General features: G+C 41.2%; 1 protein-coding gene across 3 annotated transcripts in view; it reads right to left on the bottom strand.

Moving 5' to 3' along the window:
- The window catches only part of FARS2 (phenylalanyl-tRNA synthetase 2, mitochondrial), a 353,709-nt gene that overhangs the window by 91,838 nt on the left and 244,571 nt on the right, over window positions 1-17,300 (bottom strand). For all 3 annotated transcript variants that reach the window (XM_083187986.1, XM_083187988.1, XM_083187987.1), the window contains one exon: window positions 14,574-14,734. In XM_083187986.1, the coding sequence (XP_083044112.1) occupies window positions 14,574-14,734 (161 nt within the window). The remainder of the gene's footprint in view (window positions 1-14,573; window positions 14,735-17,300) is intronic.

A 17,300-nucleotide genomic window follows, 5' to 3' on the forward strand; every position in this document is an offset into this window, starting at 1 on the left:
GCAGGGCTCGCTGCGCATGCCATGCTTCGGGCTGCTGTGGATAGTGGGGGTTTCAAATGGAGGCATATGCCACTATGTAACATGGAGCACTGGCAAATGCCTACTTTACTGTGCATGTGATGCACTTGCATCCGCACCCCCTCATTGTGCAGGAGACACAAGTGCTACCGAACCCCTAACCCTGTTGTCAGGGTTGCTGTACCCTGCCGCAATAGTTACTCAGATGGAGCACCTCTCCGCCGGTGAGGGGATCATGCGGGCGCCAGCGCTGTGTGAGAGGTGCTCACTAGGCTTGCCAGGGATGCAGGGAACAGAGATGCAGTTCCCGGCAACAGTAAGGTGAGTAGCTGCCTCATGGGGACACTATGCTGACTACGCAGTGCTGCCGCGGAGTCACTACACTAGGCAGCCGTTGGGCTACGCTGATAATGTAGCTTAGGCTGCTGCCATGAAACTACAAAAGTAAGGCAGCCATTGGGCTACGCTAATAACGTAGCTTCAAACGTAGTGTAAGCGCTGTTAACATTATTGTGAGATATATGTGTATATGTATATATATGTGTGACAAATCCTTTCTATTTTAAGTAATTTTTAATACAACCTGAAACAAGAAAAAAAAAGGGAATGGAAAGGATAAAAGAGTACAAATCATTTTAAATCATTTCAAGCAAATTCTCATAATAATAAGATGACACACTCCAGAGTGAGAACTAAGAGAGAACAGAAATATAAATAATTACACAGATAAGTTAAAAAGGAAAATAAAGGGAATGAGAAAGTTAAAAACTAAGAAATAAAACCATGAGTTAGGGAGGTACAGTATTCCTCCATAAGAGTGATTGTGAATCTATGGAGTCAAGCCTTTGGTCCCATATAAGAATAAACCTCAGCTCCACCGCACAGTGGACACTTATTATTCATGTTGGACAGTGAACCAATGATAAGCAAGCAGCCCCTACTAGTCCTTCAGGGGCCATCCAAGACCTAGCTATGAATACCTTGGCTAAAGCATCACAAATCCTTTGTATTTTAATGTTTGGACTAAGTGTTGAAAATTAAGTCTAAAAAGGTATTGGTGGCATGCATTGGGCTCTATGATGTAAACAGAGCACAAACCACATACAAATCAAAGCATGTCAGATTATATTATTAGTGTGATGCATTAAGACTTGACACATCCTGCTGTGTTAGTATTGCACAGGTTGTTTTAATCAATTTATAGGTATTAATGTCAAAGTTGTTGAACATTACATAAAAAAGAGATGTCCGATAATATTAATATTCAATGAAAGTAGATTTTATTAAGGCAGCTAGCCAAGTGTAAAAGTAAAATGTAATGTAACTCAGTATCTAAGATATTTTCTATTGGGAATTTGGTCAAAACAAAGTTTTGGCAAAAAAATTTCATTGTTAGGTCCATTTAAGTTACTAAAGAAAAACTTGTGTCAACCATGTCCATGTCAACCTTAAGCTTGTGCCAACCTTTTAGCAAAGGCAAGCTATGGTATGTTGACCATTTTCAGGTATTAACCTAGCCACTGTTGACAATAAGTGATCGACCTTGTGACTGTCAACCTAGACATCGTCTAACCACTATAATGTAACCGGAATAAAGGCCAATCCACACTGCGCGGCTTTGAGCTGAAAGCCGACCAAACTTGGTGTTTGGAGCGGCTTTCATACCAAAGTTGCCCAGTGTGTACAGTCCGGCGATGAGCAGTGAGCGTTGATGTGCACTCCCGTATCAACGTCGGGAAAGCTGTTTATCTGCTATGGAAAGCTGTCCGCTCCTTGCTGACAGCGCCGGGCAGGGGGGAAAGCCGGTCAGTGTTTATACACTGAGCGGCTTTCCACCTAGCCATAACAGTGGTCATCGCTGTCCATACACGCTGGGAAAAATTGCCCAGTGTGTATGGGCCTTAATACGCATGTTCAGCAGATGTTTATAGAATACCATGTCACAAGTTCTTATTCTTACTATATGTTTTACCTTCCCCTCCTGAACTTCTCTCCTAGTGTTACTTCCCTTTTGTCTTTTGTCAGTAGGTTATTTTATAATTTATTGATGTCTATTCTCGTGATTTATTTTTCCTCCTTTTTGATTTTAGTCGAAATCTTTATGATTCGACAATACAAGGTTTGTACCTCATTCTATGTGTGACTGTACTTTTATATTTGAAACTCCAAATTTGAAATTCCATATACTGTAATGAGTTGGGTAAGATTACGGGCCATAGGTGCTATTTTACAACATATATTTAATGAGGATGTGAAAGTCACTACAGCGAAGACCATGAACAATATATTATAAATGACTTATTTTGGCATTTTATAAAATTATTAATAAAAGGAAAAAAAAGTGTGACATGATATAGCAGGACTAGAACAATAGTAAAAGAACACTGCATCCCGAGGGGTATTGAAAATACTGAAAGCCTCAAATTTCATTAGTACAGATCTGCAGTTCCAAACTAATTGGGATCTTATATTATATAACTGATCAGATAACTTTATAAAACATATTATTATTAATGAAAACAAAGGGAAGCTAACCCTTGTAAAAAATATATATATATTTAAAGCTAAAATTATATTCTAATAATTATATAGTTCTTAGATAACTAGAATAGAAACTAGACAGGTTTTAACACGAGATCACTCATATAAAGATAAGTGCCTGATTCAGACCTGTTCACTAGGGAACCAGTCAGCGCCGCCCACCTCACCCACACCCGCATCCCTTGCTAGCATGCGAGGGGATGTGTACGAGACACATCCCCTCACATGTCGCCAAAGGGGAGAGAAATCATTTGCTGGTCGCCGACTGACTTATATTACTGTTAGAGATGGCCGAAAATGGGGAGTCACATGATGTCAGCCGCACACCCCGAGCAGGCATCGACCCACCTGCATTCCTAGGGGAATGCCCAGCAATTTTATGGGGACGCCCATAAAATGCTGGGCATCCCCATGCTTCAGCCCCATGTCCATCTCCATGACCTTTATTCATGTGCCTTAATGCCAAAGTTTGATTCTAAAAAGATTACAAGTAGCTAGAAAAGTGAGCTGGAATGTGACAGGGTGGGATGAGACAATTAAAATGAAAACAAACTTTATATTACATTTCAACCATTTTGAAAACTAGTCCAACTACATGCCGGCAGCGTCTGAGACGGTCCTTACATGGATTAGCGCTGTAATATAATGTATTGTACTTTTGTGTACAGTAGGTCAAGTCTGGAAGGGGAGGAGGCGGTTGCCTTCATCTGCATACACATTACACATTACTGTTACACATTACAGCTACGTGAACGTGAAGGTATTGTAGCCCTTTTGCTCACTCCTGCAGCCACAAGTGTCTCATTTCCTACGAGCGGCTCATTGTGCACGAGCGTCTCATACTGTAAGCGCGCTTTTTACGGCGAATAGCAAGATACCACTGGCACATCACTCCGACTGTAGCTTGATGAAGCATTAGCCACCCAGTGGTGGCAGATTGTATTACATGGCGTGCTCCCACGTCCCTTGGCGGACGCCAGCGCCAAGAGAATATCGATGCGCCAGAACCTCCACCATGGCGGCCTGGCGGCAAAGATGAGACCCGATACATCTGTACATTGGTCACACATGGTACAAAACCGATTTGAGGGTCCATCATTTCTAATCATCAAAGTTTTGACCATATCTGTCTGGAGTTTGAGATATGAGTCCTGTTTATAGCAGAGCAGTTACCTAGACATGAGTACATGGCAGGCAAATTCTGTATTCAGGAAAAAGGAAGGGGAGTCCATCAAGTAAGAAATACTGATCACAAAGCTGTGATATGTGGTCATGCTTGGTTGACATGATTACTGTATACTCAATTTTAAAACCTACACATGCCCAGGATGTTAGGGGTCTAGTATCTGAAGGGTGCAGTTATAAAGGGTAACTATCCAGCATTCAATATACTGATCTGTACTGCAAAGTATTCCACCTCTTATGCTGAATTTATTGAAATGTCTAGGATGGTAATCATATTTCAGAATTCAATTGCAGAATATAGCTTTTAATCTGTAAAAAGCTGTTATTGTGGTTTTTATCAAGAACGTAGAAATATTTGGATAGTGTTATTGACCTTACATTTGTAAGGTCTGATTAGCACCTATTGCTGGTGGGGGAGGTGTATTGGGAGGGGCAGTTAATTCAGGATGGACATATGTTTCTTTAGGCTGATATATTCATTATAGCTTGGGACGTCAGTCCTTCAGAACGTCTAGTATCTGAAGGGTCTAGTTATAAAGGGTCAGCTTTAAATTAATAGCAGCGTTATACCGGCATTAAACCAAAGGAAACCAGAAGGCAAATAACAAAGCAACATTACTTCTGAAGGACTGCATTATAGCCACAAAACTCAGGAACATTATGTGGCCTCAACTCTCCTTTGCCATGAGACCACCTGGACTAGGCCCACCACCCCTACGGCTGAGAACACCAGGACTACCCCTCATGGTGAGCATGGAGCTGTGAGGGGAAGCACCAGGGCCAGCCTATTTAGCAACACTTCTCCCATACTTGAATGTGCCCCCCTTTCTCTCAAACACATGTACTGCTCTCATGATTCCAGGACATTGATGATTCTACGAAAATGATTTCAAAATATTTCACTGTCTATTTCACACCCCTGCAAAAGTGTGTTCATGTCTTTTCGCCCTCCCCCCTGCAGCATACATCTACCCCACCATGTGCTATTCTTGTAATGTGTACCTTTGCAGATTGCCCAACCTGCCAGCGCTGACCTATGCAATGCACCCAGATGGTTGCCTCTGCGGGTAGGATGTGAGTCACTTCGATGTTTCTGTGCAGGGTTTATTTGCTTTTCAATATATAAATTGGGCCCTTGTATGGCTTGCGTCCTACAGTGTAACCTTCGTAGTGCGCCCACCATGGCTGCCTCATCTCGTGCACTTGTGAATGGGATGCAAAATACATGGACCTGAGTATACACTGAATTCACCCATTTTGGGTAATTTCTTTTAGGGGTAATCCTATGCAGAGCGCCTAAAATGGCTGCTGCACCTGGTACCTTGTCAGGGTGGAGTGCACAACCCATGGAGCTTATTATCCAAAATGCTGCACCAAATCTGCATTATGCCTACTGTGTGCTCAAGGGTTTCTTTTGTTTGTGACTTGTCTCTTAAGGCCCCCATACACTAGTCCAGTGATTTTCAACCTTATTACCTTGCGGCACACTAAATAAGATTTTAAAATTGCCAAGGCACACCATGAGATTCCCACAGGGCAAAACACACTGGCCCCCACAGGAAAAAAACAAACCTATTGGCTCCCATATAAAAAACAGTCACACATCCTCACAGGTAACAAAAATAAAATACATTGGCCCTTTACATGAAAAGAAGAGACCAGTAAATAACAGTTGAACTGGTGGTGGCTGTAAACTGGTTTGGGCATCTCTAGATCTGGGGGCACACTTGAGAACAGCTCAAGGCACACTAGTGTGACAAGGCACAGTGCTTGAAAAACACTGAACTAGTCGGACAGTTTGCCCCTGTCAGCTCCCTGGGAGGCTGCTTACGATTTGGCACTTGATGTGCCAAATTATACATGCAATAAATTGCATGCGATTTATTGCATTATATCCCTGGGGACCTGGCAGCGGGGTCCCTGCGGCTCTGGGTATTAAGACAGTGGGTCCGTACGGCGGATGGAAACGAAGTAGCGCTATTCGCCGGGCGGTGGCATGGGAAGCACTGCTGAATTTGAAAACACTGTCCGGATGCTGATTGGCTGAGATTCAGCTAATCAGCGTTCGGCCAGTGTTTTCAAATTCAGCAGCCCTTCTCTCGCCGCTGAACGGCAAATAGCTAATGCCCCGTGCCGCATGGACGCCGCTTCTGCCCGGACCCTGCTGCTCGCCCACTGCCACCACCACCAGCTGGCCGGACCTCACAGCCCACCCCCGCTGCACGGGAATGAGGTCCCAGGACAGGTGGTCGAACAGCCAGCAGGTCCGACAACCTGCTTGAGTCCTATGCGCACGGGACCGCACATCAAACCTGAGGGGACATCAAACCAAGCCGATTTGGGCCGATTTCACGGTGTATGGGCACCTTTACTGTACTACTAACATCCTCTGTATTATGTGCATTGTTGTTTTTTTAATGTCTGTAAAGCACCTTGAGTCCAGTAGAAGATAGTGCGCTATATAAATTAAATTTACTTACTCTTTAGTAAATGTTTTAATGTGTGCAAAATATGTGGTCAGGACCGAGGATAATGTTTATTGTTCAGATGACTTGTATATTGTATAGACAGCTTTATTTGTTTAATTAGGGCAGTAGCATTCCAGTGGTTACTAAAAAGCAATGTGCTCAGCAGCCTGCAAATGTGACAGATTGCTTTTCTGTTTTAGTTTTTTTTTACATTTTGTGATGCACCATCATTTTTAGTTGTGTAATTTCTACTTCTGAGGTTCAGGGGCTTCCAATGAGCAGGACACAACAACTGTGTCACCACACGTAATGATAAAATACTGGTTGAGCTGGCCTCAAATAATAATGCTAATAAATAAAACATGAACAGGCTGCACCAACTGACCCTCCCAGGTTAACCTGTGTGTTCTCTGTCTGTTGCTGTCTTTACACAACACTGTCCCATTCCTGAACTGTCAATAGCTCTGCTCAGGGCCGGCGCTCCCCACTCAGCAGCTCCTGCATAGCAGGGAGGCGCCATGCTGAAAAGGCGCGGTCTCCCTCCCTGCTCTGCTAAAGCTGCCTCAGCCCTCACCGTTACTGTCTCCTGCACGCCGCCCGCAGCGTCTGACAGTGGGCGGCAGTATGCACCGCGCACACACTGTCCTCCTCCTGCGACCTGCCCCATCTTCCTCATGGACACTTGCACTGAGGCATGTAGCGCTGTCTGGGAATACCTGGATGACATGTCATGTCCGGATCCGCCCCCTACCCATTGCTCCCTGTGCCTGTCAGCTGTCAATCAAATGATGAACAGGCAGCAGCGTCGCATCCCCTTCCTTCCCTCTTCTCAGAGTGCTGTGCCGCTGCCAGTCCTTAACACTCCGCCCCCTCTATCTCCTCCCCTCTTCTTCCATTTCCTCCTTTTCTCCCCTCCTTTCCCCTCAGTCACGAGTGCTGCACATACTTTTTGTACTGCTTTCGGATTGCATCGCACACACATTGCACGCATGTCGTGCGGTGCGATGCGATCTAGCCTATAATGTATGCGATTCTCGCAGTGTGTATGGGCACCTTTAGTGCCTGCAACATTTTGCGGACACAGCACTGAGATGGTGTATGCATACATGTACATGCACCCGAGATCCGCCATAGGATCGCATGTTGCATACACTCCCACAATCGGGCTGCAGCTTGTTGCAATGGCAATGTGAAAGGGCGCAAAATGTATGGTTTGCAGGAGGGCGCCAGACACCCTAGTACCAGTCCTGGCTCTACTGCAACTACCAAAGAGCCAGGTGGCCCAACAGCAGTTCTGCCACTTGCTGGGCATATTGTGAGAGTTATGTATAACTCCATTCCCTACAATAAATAGACACACTGGATCTGGTGAGTTTATTTGGCTGACTTAGTTACTGTGTCATCATTGAGATCACACACACACACACACACACACATACATATATATATATACTGTATATATACTGTATATGAAGAGGCAAGGGAGGCACTCAGATTATATTCAATTCAATAATAAATGTATATTATTATTTTTAATACCGCCCTCTGCTTTAAAAGGCGGGGCATCAAGGAGGTTTGTTTACGGCCATGAGATATCTTTTTTACCAGATTTCTGTTGCCGGCCCTGCATCTGACATGAAAGCCAAGGACTGTTCTTTCAGATTTCCTTCTTCTTGGAAATATGCCACAGATGTACAGTATGTATTTTTACTGTTGCATCATCTGGATGAATCCAATGAACTGGCATGACTTCTTTTTGATACTGAATGGCATAATTTTAAAAGTCGGTAAATAAAATAGCTGTACCTTCTTTTTGTTTATGAGCCCTCAATTCGGAAACTTTATTGCTTATGTAGCATATAATATTGAATTAAAAGCACATGTGATAATAGTCAGAGAAGACAGTAACCTTAGTTACATAGAAAATGTGTAACTTTAGTTACCAATTACAAGTTAAGTTATTATATTTAGGGACCATCAGAGAGAATTGAGGTATTGCTTAGATGACCAGAATCCACATATACCTTATGGCTTCCACGGTGTCCCCCCACATCTACGGCAGGCCTTCAGCATCGTCTCCAGCGGTCCCAGGAGTGCATTAGGCAAGTTCCCAGGTGCGTCGGTGACTTCACCGGCTCGTGCGCGCACTCGTGCAATGCACTCCGAGGACCACTGGAGAGGATGATAAAGGCCTGCCGGGGGACTTGGTAAGTATAAAAAAAGGTTTGGAGGGGGGGGGGGGGGGGTGCGTGGGAGAGAATTAGAAGTATTAAAAAAAAAACACAGCTTTTGGAATAACTCGGATAATAGATCTCCGGATACGGGATACTCAACCTGTAATTTCACCACCTAGTGATAAATTTAGCAATTTCCATTTGAATTATGGGAAATTCAAACATTAAATTCCATCCCTTATTAAAATTGTATTATTAACATAAATTCCTCTCTACTTCATAATGTAATACCAACATTATATTTATGATTAATGTTGCTTTATCTATTACTTAATTTGTAGGACACAGAAAATTAAATTTAGAAAATTTTTAATTTTGTACAAAATTTGTTGTGTAATGGACCTATTGTACTGTTTTATATAAAGTTCACAGAAGCAGCTAATGAATAATTAAATAAATATATAGCATAAGTATGCCAAATCTTGTTACAATTCAATTACATTTTTACATGTTCTCCTTTAACCACAAGATCAGTTTCTATGGCAATCAGCGACATTTCAGCACAGACTAAAACTGTTTCATCCTTTCTATGTATTAAAGTACTGTAAATAGCTGTTTTTTCTCCATCAAAACTAACCAAAACTATGGAAGTAAATAACACATTCAAAAGCTGTATATAACAACTAGTTACAATATTATATTAGATTCATAAATATAAATTACTACATAGAGAAATGTTGCCACATATTTCAAAGCTATTAAATAACATAAGTAAAAACATCTGAGCAAAGCAAATCATATTTATAGGAAGACAGCTTCATTATCATATGGCAAAATAAATTTGCATGGTTAATGACAAATAATACACTTAGGTTTTCTCACCAAAACAAGATCGCTGATGGGTTGCATTGTACACCTAATGAGGACATATTGAAGAAAAAAAATAAAGAGATTGTGTCTCTATGACATAGCTCATAAGGGAGAATATTTCTCATCAAATGTCAAGTGTCATGAAAGAAGCTGCAAAAGGTGCCGGGAAAGAAGATAACTTTCAAAACCCTTTCTCTACAGAATGTCAAATACGCTGAGAAGGGAAGAAGCTCAGAATGGAGCATGAAAGCTATATCGGTTTAGTTTGGAAAAGATACTACAAGAAGCCTTGACCAACTCAGAGACAGGTTTAAAATGTAACCAGAGTGTAGATCTAGACCAGTTTGATTTATGATGTTCTGTCTGGTTTAAAGGTGACTTCTAGCTACTCGCAGAAAGGATTAGCTTGTTTTGTTAAATATACTTACATCTTCGAACACTTGTATTCACTGTATTTTAGGTCAATATTAATATATGTTTTGGTTCTTATTCATTACATCTGTTATTATGTACCTTTAAGACGGGGAAGGGTGGGTCCGATAAATCGTAAACACCCAGAGAGTGCCACACAATTGGAAACGATTATATAATTATTAAATGTATTAATTGTTCATATGTACATGCATTTATAATATAAAACTATACCAACAGTATAGACTTATTAAAAAAACAAATAAAAGAAAATACAAACACATATATACATTCCTCGGAAATTATTTCAGTATGTTGTTCAAATGCCCAATAGTTCCAATATTAGGAGAACTCTCCGTATGCGATAAATGTGAAGAATAAAATTAGGTTAATAAAATTTACCTAATTTTGTTTTATTATGTACTTTTGCTTGATCAACATAATTTTTCTTATCTTGATGATACAAGTCTACTTGAAATTACAATAAACTACAGTATTCTATATAATAAAATATTATAAACAATATTTTATAGAAATATAAAATATATATTACAAGTAATATCCATGACAAGTAAGGTCAGCAGGTAGTTCCTAAGCAAACTGCTGCCTCTGTCTCAGGTATGATGGGTGCTTTCTCCAGACTGCATGTTTCAGGTCTCTCATAGAAAGGCCACTTCAGAACAGACCATGTTCTGTTCTTATTATTATTATTGAGTATTCTTGGGTTTTGGTCATGGATGCCTATTGGAGGACTCCTAACCAACAATGAGGCAGAGCTTTCTGACACAGGGCAGTATCTGTTGCTTTAGAAGGTCTTGATAGTCTTCACTGTGCAATGCAGAGACTCAAGGTTGCAAGTCTGTGCCAAACACAGCAAGGAAATCCCAACACATAGTCAAGTCTTCTCCATGTTTCACAGTTAATATGGTGGTCTTTTCTTGCACAGCTTAGATTTTTTCATCTATGAATATAGAACTAATGTGACTTGCCAAATATCTCTAAAGGACTTTCTCCCAGAAGCTTTGGTTGACATTTAAAAGAATGCGATTTTATCGCACTTTTAAAATCGCCCATTATCTCACTTTTTAACCCCTTCCCGACATTGCCTTTTATGGTAATTTTTTTTTTTTTCCTCCTTGCGTTCAAATAAGCGTAACTTTTTTAATTTTCCGGCTATATAGACACATGAGGGCTTTTTTTTTGCGGGACAAGTTGTACTTTGTAATGGTACCATTTACTATACCGTATAATATTCTGGGGAATCAGGAAATAATTCAATGTGGGGTAAAAAAAAAAAAAACGCCATTGCACAATTTTGCGCTGGTTACGTTTTTTTTGGAGTTCATAGTTCGTTTAAAATGATGGGTTATCTTTATTCTATGGGTCGTTACGATTCTGGTGATACCAAACTTATATAGTTTTTGTTATGTTTTACCACTAAAAAAAAAAATCGCAACTTTTACGTTTTTTCTAATTTGCGTTGCGTCGCCATGTTCTGCGGCTTATAACTTTTTTATTTTTCCACCTACGGACCTGGGTGAGGGCTCATTTTTTGCGGGCTGAAGTGTACTTTTTAATTAATACCATGATGGGATATGGGCGACTTTCTGATCTCTTTTAGTTATTTTTTTTTGGGTACGCGATGCGACCAAAAAACGTAGTTTTGGCGTTGGGGATTATTTTCCGTTTACGCCTTTAACCGTGCGGGATAACTAATGTTATATTTTAATAGATCGGACTTTTAGGAACGCGGCGATACCAAATATGTTTATTTTTTTATTTTTTATTTATTTTTATTTGGGAAATGGGGAAAGGGGGGTGATTTGAACTTTTAATATTTTTTTATTTTTTTTTTATTTTTAAACTTTTTTTTTTTTTTTTTTTTTACTTTTACTACAAGGCCCCCTAGTGTACTTGACCACTAGGGGGCGCGATCGCCTGTACTAGGTTCAGCCATAGAGCTCTATGCACTTCCTATTACATCCTGCCTCAGGCAGGATATGATAGGTATGCAGACACGGCCAGCACAGGGGTCTACATTAGACCCCTGGCTACCATGGCAACCGATCGGCACCCTCCGATCTCGCTGCGGGGGGCCCCGATCGGCGCCGGAGGGGGGCGCCCCCCCTCCGATCAGCTATTTAAGCACTGCGGTCGCTTTGCCCGCGGTGCTTAAAGGGTTAAACGGCCACGATCGGCGAACTCGCCGCTCGTGGCCGTGAGAGCAGGGACCTGGCTGTAATATACAGCCATTACCTGCTCTCTTTCAAGCCAGCTCACTCCGTGAGCTGGCTTGATTCCCCCTCAACCGACATATGACGTAAATGTACGTCATATGTCGGGAAGGGGTTAAAATCGCATTTTTTTTGCTGCAAATTCGCATATTTAATGAGGTGCATATTCTGGAACAAAAAGTGTGATTAAGTGAGATAAAGTGCGATTTTTAGACAAAAATGTATATTTGGCGCTCTTACTGGAGCATTCAATCCAGGATTCCAACTTTCAGAACATCCCACCAGTTGGAATCCCAGTCCATTTACGTCTGATCTGACACTAACTCGACAACCGAAAATTAATGTTCTGAATGTTGAGTCTTGGAAAGTTCGTGCATCAGCAAAAACGGTAGCAGCTTGTCGAAAAAATGGCTGCAAATTTGACAATCCATGGCTATTTTCGACAAAACAGATTTGATTAGGATCTGACAGCCTGTAGACCTGGCTCACAGTGATTATTAATGAGCGGGCACCCGCTCCAGCGCTGCTGGGGATATCAGCACTGACAGGCTCATAAGGTAGCTTATTAATATGCACTGTGATCTCGGTCCCCGCTGATTACTGCACCCCAGGCCCTCCTTGCAATGTCAGCGCCACTGATCCCCTGGAGCCAGCCCCCCACCACCACCACAAAGTGAGGCTGTCTGTGTGGCAGCCTGGAAGGGGGAGAGAGAGTGGGCAGCCAAGCTTTGCCTCTTCTGCCTCTTGAGCACACAGCACAGTTACATTAAAAAAAAAAATAATATTAACATAGTATTCACAATTTTTTGTATCACTATGGTAACCATGCTGTGTACGGAAGGCCCTTGAGCCGAAGCAGACCTACGTCAGTTGTGAGAGCACAGGTAATTGGAGTCATACACTTTGACGGATAAGAAACCCAGGCTTCAGGTGCACCATGATGCCTATCAATTAGGGGTGGGTTTGGATTTTTGTCTTTAAATGTTCACTTGCACATTGATGTTTTGTCCCTGACGACGAGCTTCATTGCTCCAAATATGTCAGATTAAACCTAGATTTATATACTGCATATGCAGTCTCCTGAGTGCTGCTTATTTCCTTCAACGCTACATGGGCCGACTAAGCCTCAAGAAAGCAAGTATACATAAATTTCTTATTTTGAGTGCCGGGGAAGTGGACAAATTGTATAAATTTTAATGTTTTGTACATTAGCCCTACAGAAACAATTGTCTAGTTCACATTTTTAGGAACCTGACTTAAAACTGTTGAATACATTAAGACAGATTGATATTGAATAGGCTAAATCAGATTAACAGTTTAGACAATTAGAAAAAAAAAAAAAGCCTAAGGGGGTATTCAATCTCCCGGCGCTATTCCCGATGGCGGGGCCTTATTCAATGAGAAGCAGTCTGGACCGTTTTGCTGAGAACGGCCATGGATTGACCAGCTCCCGGCCGCAGCTCGATGATCCACAGTCGTAAATCGTGCCAACACCCCCTTTTCGACAGGCGGAATGCTTTAGAATGGCAGAATAAAATTACCTTGAATAGGCTAAATCAATTCTACTTTTTTTTTGGCGAAAAATATGCTGTTTCCGACAAAACTGACCTAACACCTAACACTGAATAATGTATTAAACCTTAAAAAGAGAAAAATGCAAGGATGATAAAGAGGAATAAACGTCCAGCCAACCAGCTCATAACTGTCACTTTTCAAACACGTCCTATACCATGACAGTTAGGGGCTGATTGGCTGGATCACTCACGTTTATTGGCTGGATCACCCTCACGTTTATATCTTTCTAAGGCTTAAAACATATGCCCAACTATGAGCGGTGTCACATGAAATGGCTGTAGAACATGCTTTTCACCTTTAAGTTTACCAAAGTTATCTTAAGGGAAGCCTCTAAAAAATAAACAGCATAAAAGACCTGATATACTAGTTTACATTCAGTTTTGATGGATAAATCAGAAAATATATAAGAGAGATTGGCTTGAACCTTCTGTAACTTGTTATTTAAGCTCAATAAAGGGTGCAAATTGCAAAACTGATTTAGCCCATACAGTATGTACACTTGGGGAACCATTCATTTAGGATGCAAACAACAATTCCTCTAGCTAGTGTGTAAAAAGTCTGATTGCCCTCAACTGCAACATACAGAATAACACAATAAATGAATTGGTGATGCCCAGATTGGTATACTGTAGTACTGCTTATTACTGTAAGCAAGCTTCACTTACAGTATTTCCCATCCCGACATACCTCTATGGGGTGTGAAGACAATGTGTGAAGATACACCACTATGAAGAGCCTTTTTGATCAATGCGGAGATGCACTGTCCCCTTTGTATTTGTGTACATAACTTTTAAGGAATCACTGGTGGTGGGGGTGCTGGCAATCAGAATACAGATGCCGGGAATCTGGACAAAGTTTCGATAAGTGCCCTCTCTTTGCCCTCCACAAATATACATTTAAAATGTTTTTCTCCCTGGTACAGACAGTATTTTTAGTTCACACTATAACAACATAATGTCATCATGTGTGTGTGTGTGTGTGTGTGTGTGTGTGTGAGTGTGTGTGTGTGTGAGAGAAAGAGAGAGAGAGAGAGAGAGAGAGAGAGAGAGAGAGAGAGAGAGAGAGAGAGAGATTTTTGCTTTACTTGTATGGCTTACCTGAAATAGCACTCTCTCATTGATGTCAGACACATGGAATTGTTTTAGGAAAAGCTCATTTTCACTCCAGAACAAGCGGATATCAGGGATACTGTACAGAATCATTGCCAGTCTCTCTAATCCAAGACCAAATGCCCATCCAATTTTGTCATGAGCACCAGCTGTAAACATAAGCAAGAAGAAATCCAGAAGCTTAGTATTAAAAACTTAAAATAAAAATGTTATTGCAATTTCAATGAATACACTAAAGAGACAAGAAAATCTTTTAGTAATTGCCATCTGATGGTTCTTAAACTTACGTAAATAAAGGACTGTAAAAGCAATCAATATAGTAGGCCTCATAAGTAGTCCAAGGTATAGGTTTTCAAAGTAGAGCCTTTACAAATTGGAAAGAAACACTACTGTTTGTATGGAAATATTCTCTAAACATAACACTTTCCCACACTGTACTTAGTCTATATATATATATATATATATATATATATATATGTATGTATATATATATAAAACTCCTATATGCTCAGTCACACGTTGGGTGATGTAGCCCTTAATGCAGGACGAGATATCAAGTGGCACTCTGAGACTTCAGTGGGTGAAAAAACTTGGATTAATGCCTCTCAACGTTTCGGGGGTGCAAGAAGGGAGCTCGCACCCTCAAAATGTTGAGAGGCATTAAACCACATTTTTTCACCCACTGAAGTCTCCGAGTGCTGCTTGATATCTCTTTATATATATATATATATAGTAGTAGAACAAAGCGGCACTCGGAGACTGGAACTTGGTGAAACAAGCGGATTAATTTTAATCCATGTGCTGTGTGTGAGAATGTTTCGGAGCATGGCGGCTCTGTCGTCAGCCCAAGAATAGTGCATTATTCTTGGGCTGATGATGGAGCCGCCATGCTCCGAAACGTTCTCACACACACAGCACATGGATTAAAATTAATCTGCTGGGTTCCGTGCAGAAAACGATTGGTCGAACCATCCGAGCAGGGGGTGGAGAGGGGCGTGAAGGGATGTTTGGGCTCATTACCATATGCGTACGCCCCACGTTTCATGGGTGTTCCAATGAAAATGCTGGGCGTACGTATGGTAATCCAGCCGTGACGCACGTGTGGGGGGCGGACATCTGACATAGCCGGATGTCAGCTTCCCGCCCATATCCCTGCTTTCATACGGAAAAATGTCAGAGTGGTCTGGAGCACTCAGTGCTGCCTGACCGCTCAGTCCATCATTCGATGGTCAGCACCCGATTAATGTGGATAAATAAGAGTGTGCAGATTCTCTCTTTCTGGAGGTAATTCCTGTCTTTCCTTACTTCACACATTCAATGTTAAACAAACCTTATTTTTATATGTAAAACATTAATTAAAATACATCTTTAAAACAAGCTTTTCATGGTACTTTTCTTGTTATATGAGTGATTTTCTTAGACTATGTGTTTCGTCTTATTACGAGACTTCATCAGGGGTGTGAATTTTTGTAACATAAATCTTTAATGATCTTTATAAGGGTTCAACTGGTGGTACTGGATAAGCCTTCTTAATTTGCTTTAATATTTAAAAATTTGACTGGTAGTCCATTCAGCAATGGACATTCAAACTTAGATGAAGCCTAAGGTGTTTTTTAATCAGGGCAAAATTTGACCACTCCTACTGGTAAACAAGTGTCAGTGTGCTCTCTGGAGTCCAAGCTGCAAGTGCACTCCTGCCTATTTCAGTTTTAATCTTCTAATTACTCTGTGTAACAGTACATGTAAATAAAGTCAAAAACATATACGGATGATGCAGGTATGTAGTGATATGACAATGGTCTAGTACAATTAACAATGCAATACACACATAATTGATTGATGGGCGCTTCTTTTAATGGAATACAATTCTAAAAAGCGAAAGTCTTGGTAAAAGGTATTGCTGGTATTGCTAGCAGGGAGGTGTTCATAACACTCAATGTTTGCACGCCTATGCTGCTGTGACAAACCACAAACCTCCACAGTTCAAATAATACCCCATCCCCCACTGAGACTGAACACACACCCAAACCCTCCTTCAAGCAGACAAACAACCCCTACCATAATCCCTCAAATATCATAAATATCCTCCTCCCTCCACACGTGTAGCCCAGAAACACCCCAGAAATTATAAGTGATTTTAAATGATAAAAACCAAACAGTACATTAAAGTGTGTTTAATAAATGAAGCTCAGATAGAACATATCAATTTAGCCTGATTTACACAGGAAAACAAAAATGTAGATGCCTATTACTGTATATCTACTAATTCCAATTATTTTCTAAAGCACAACTGCTAAGCCAAACTCATATAACATGAGATCTAAATACAGCGGCACGTAGTGATAATAAATTAATACCATGGAAAATATGGAGATGAAAAATTCCCATAATAAGAGCAGTGATTTTATTTTTTTGTCAGGAATAAAAAAGTGTGCCTTAGACGCTTCAGATCTACGACTCATCCCTGCAATCTGATGTGAGGGGAAGCATAGGCTTGAGCCATTCCTGGCGCTTTCCCTTACACAGAGAGAGAGAGAGAGAGAGAGACACACAGTCTCAAACCGGCGGTCCTTGGCTTCCCAGGCACGGGCATTAGCACTGTGCCACAGTGCTGCCCAACAGCTGTACGGAATGTACGGAAACAAAAGAACATACAGTTTCTGATATGTTTTAAATTGCCTATTAACGCACGTGGTTTATGTCATTATATGCCCC

The sequence above is a fragment of the Crinia signifera genome, chromosome 5 (assembly GCF_055691185.1).
Source record: "Crinia signifera chromosome 5, ASM5569118v1, whole genome shotgun sequence".
NCBI lineage: Eukaryota > Metazoa > Chordata > Amphibia > Anura > Myobatrachidae > Crinia > Crinia signifera.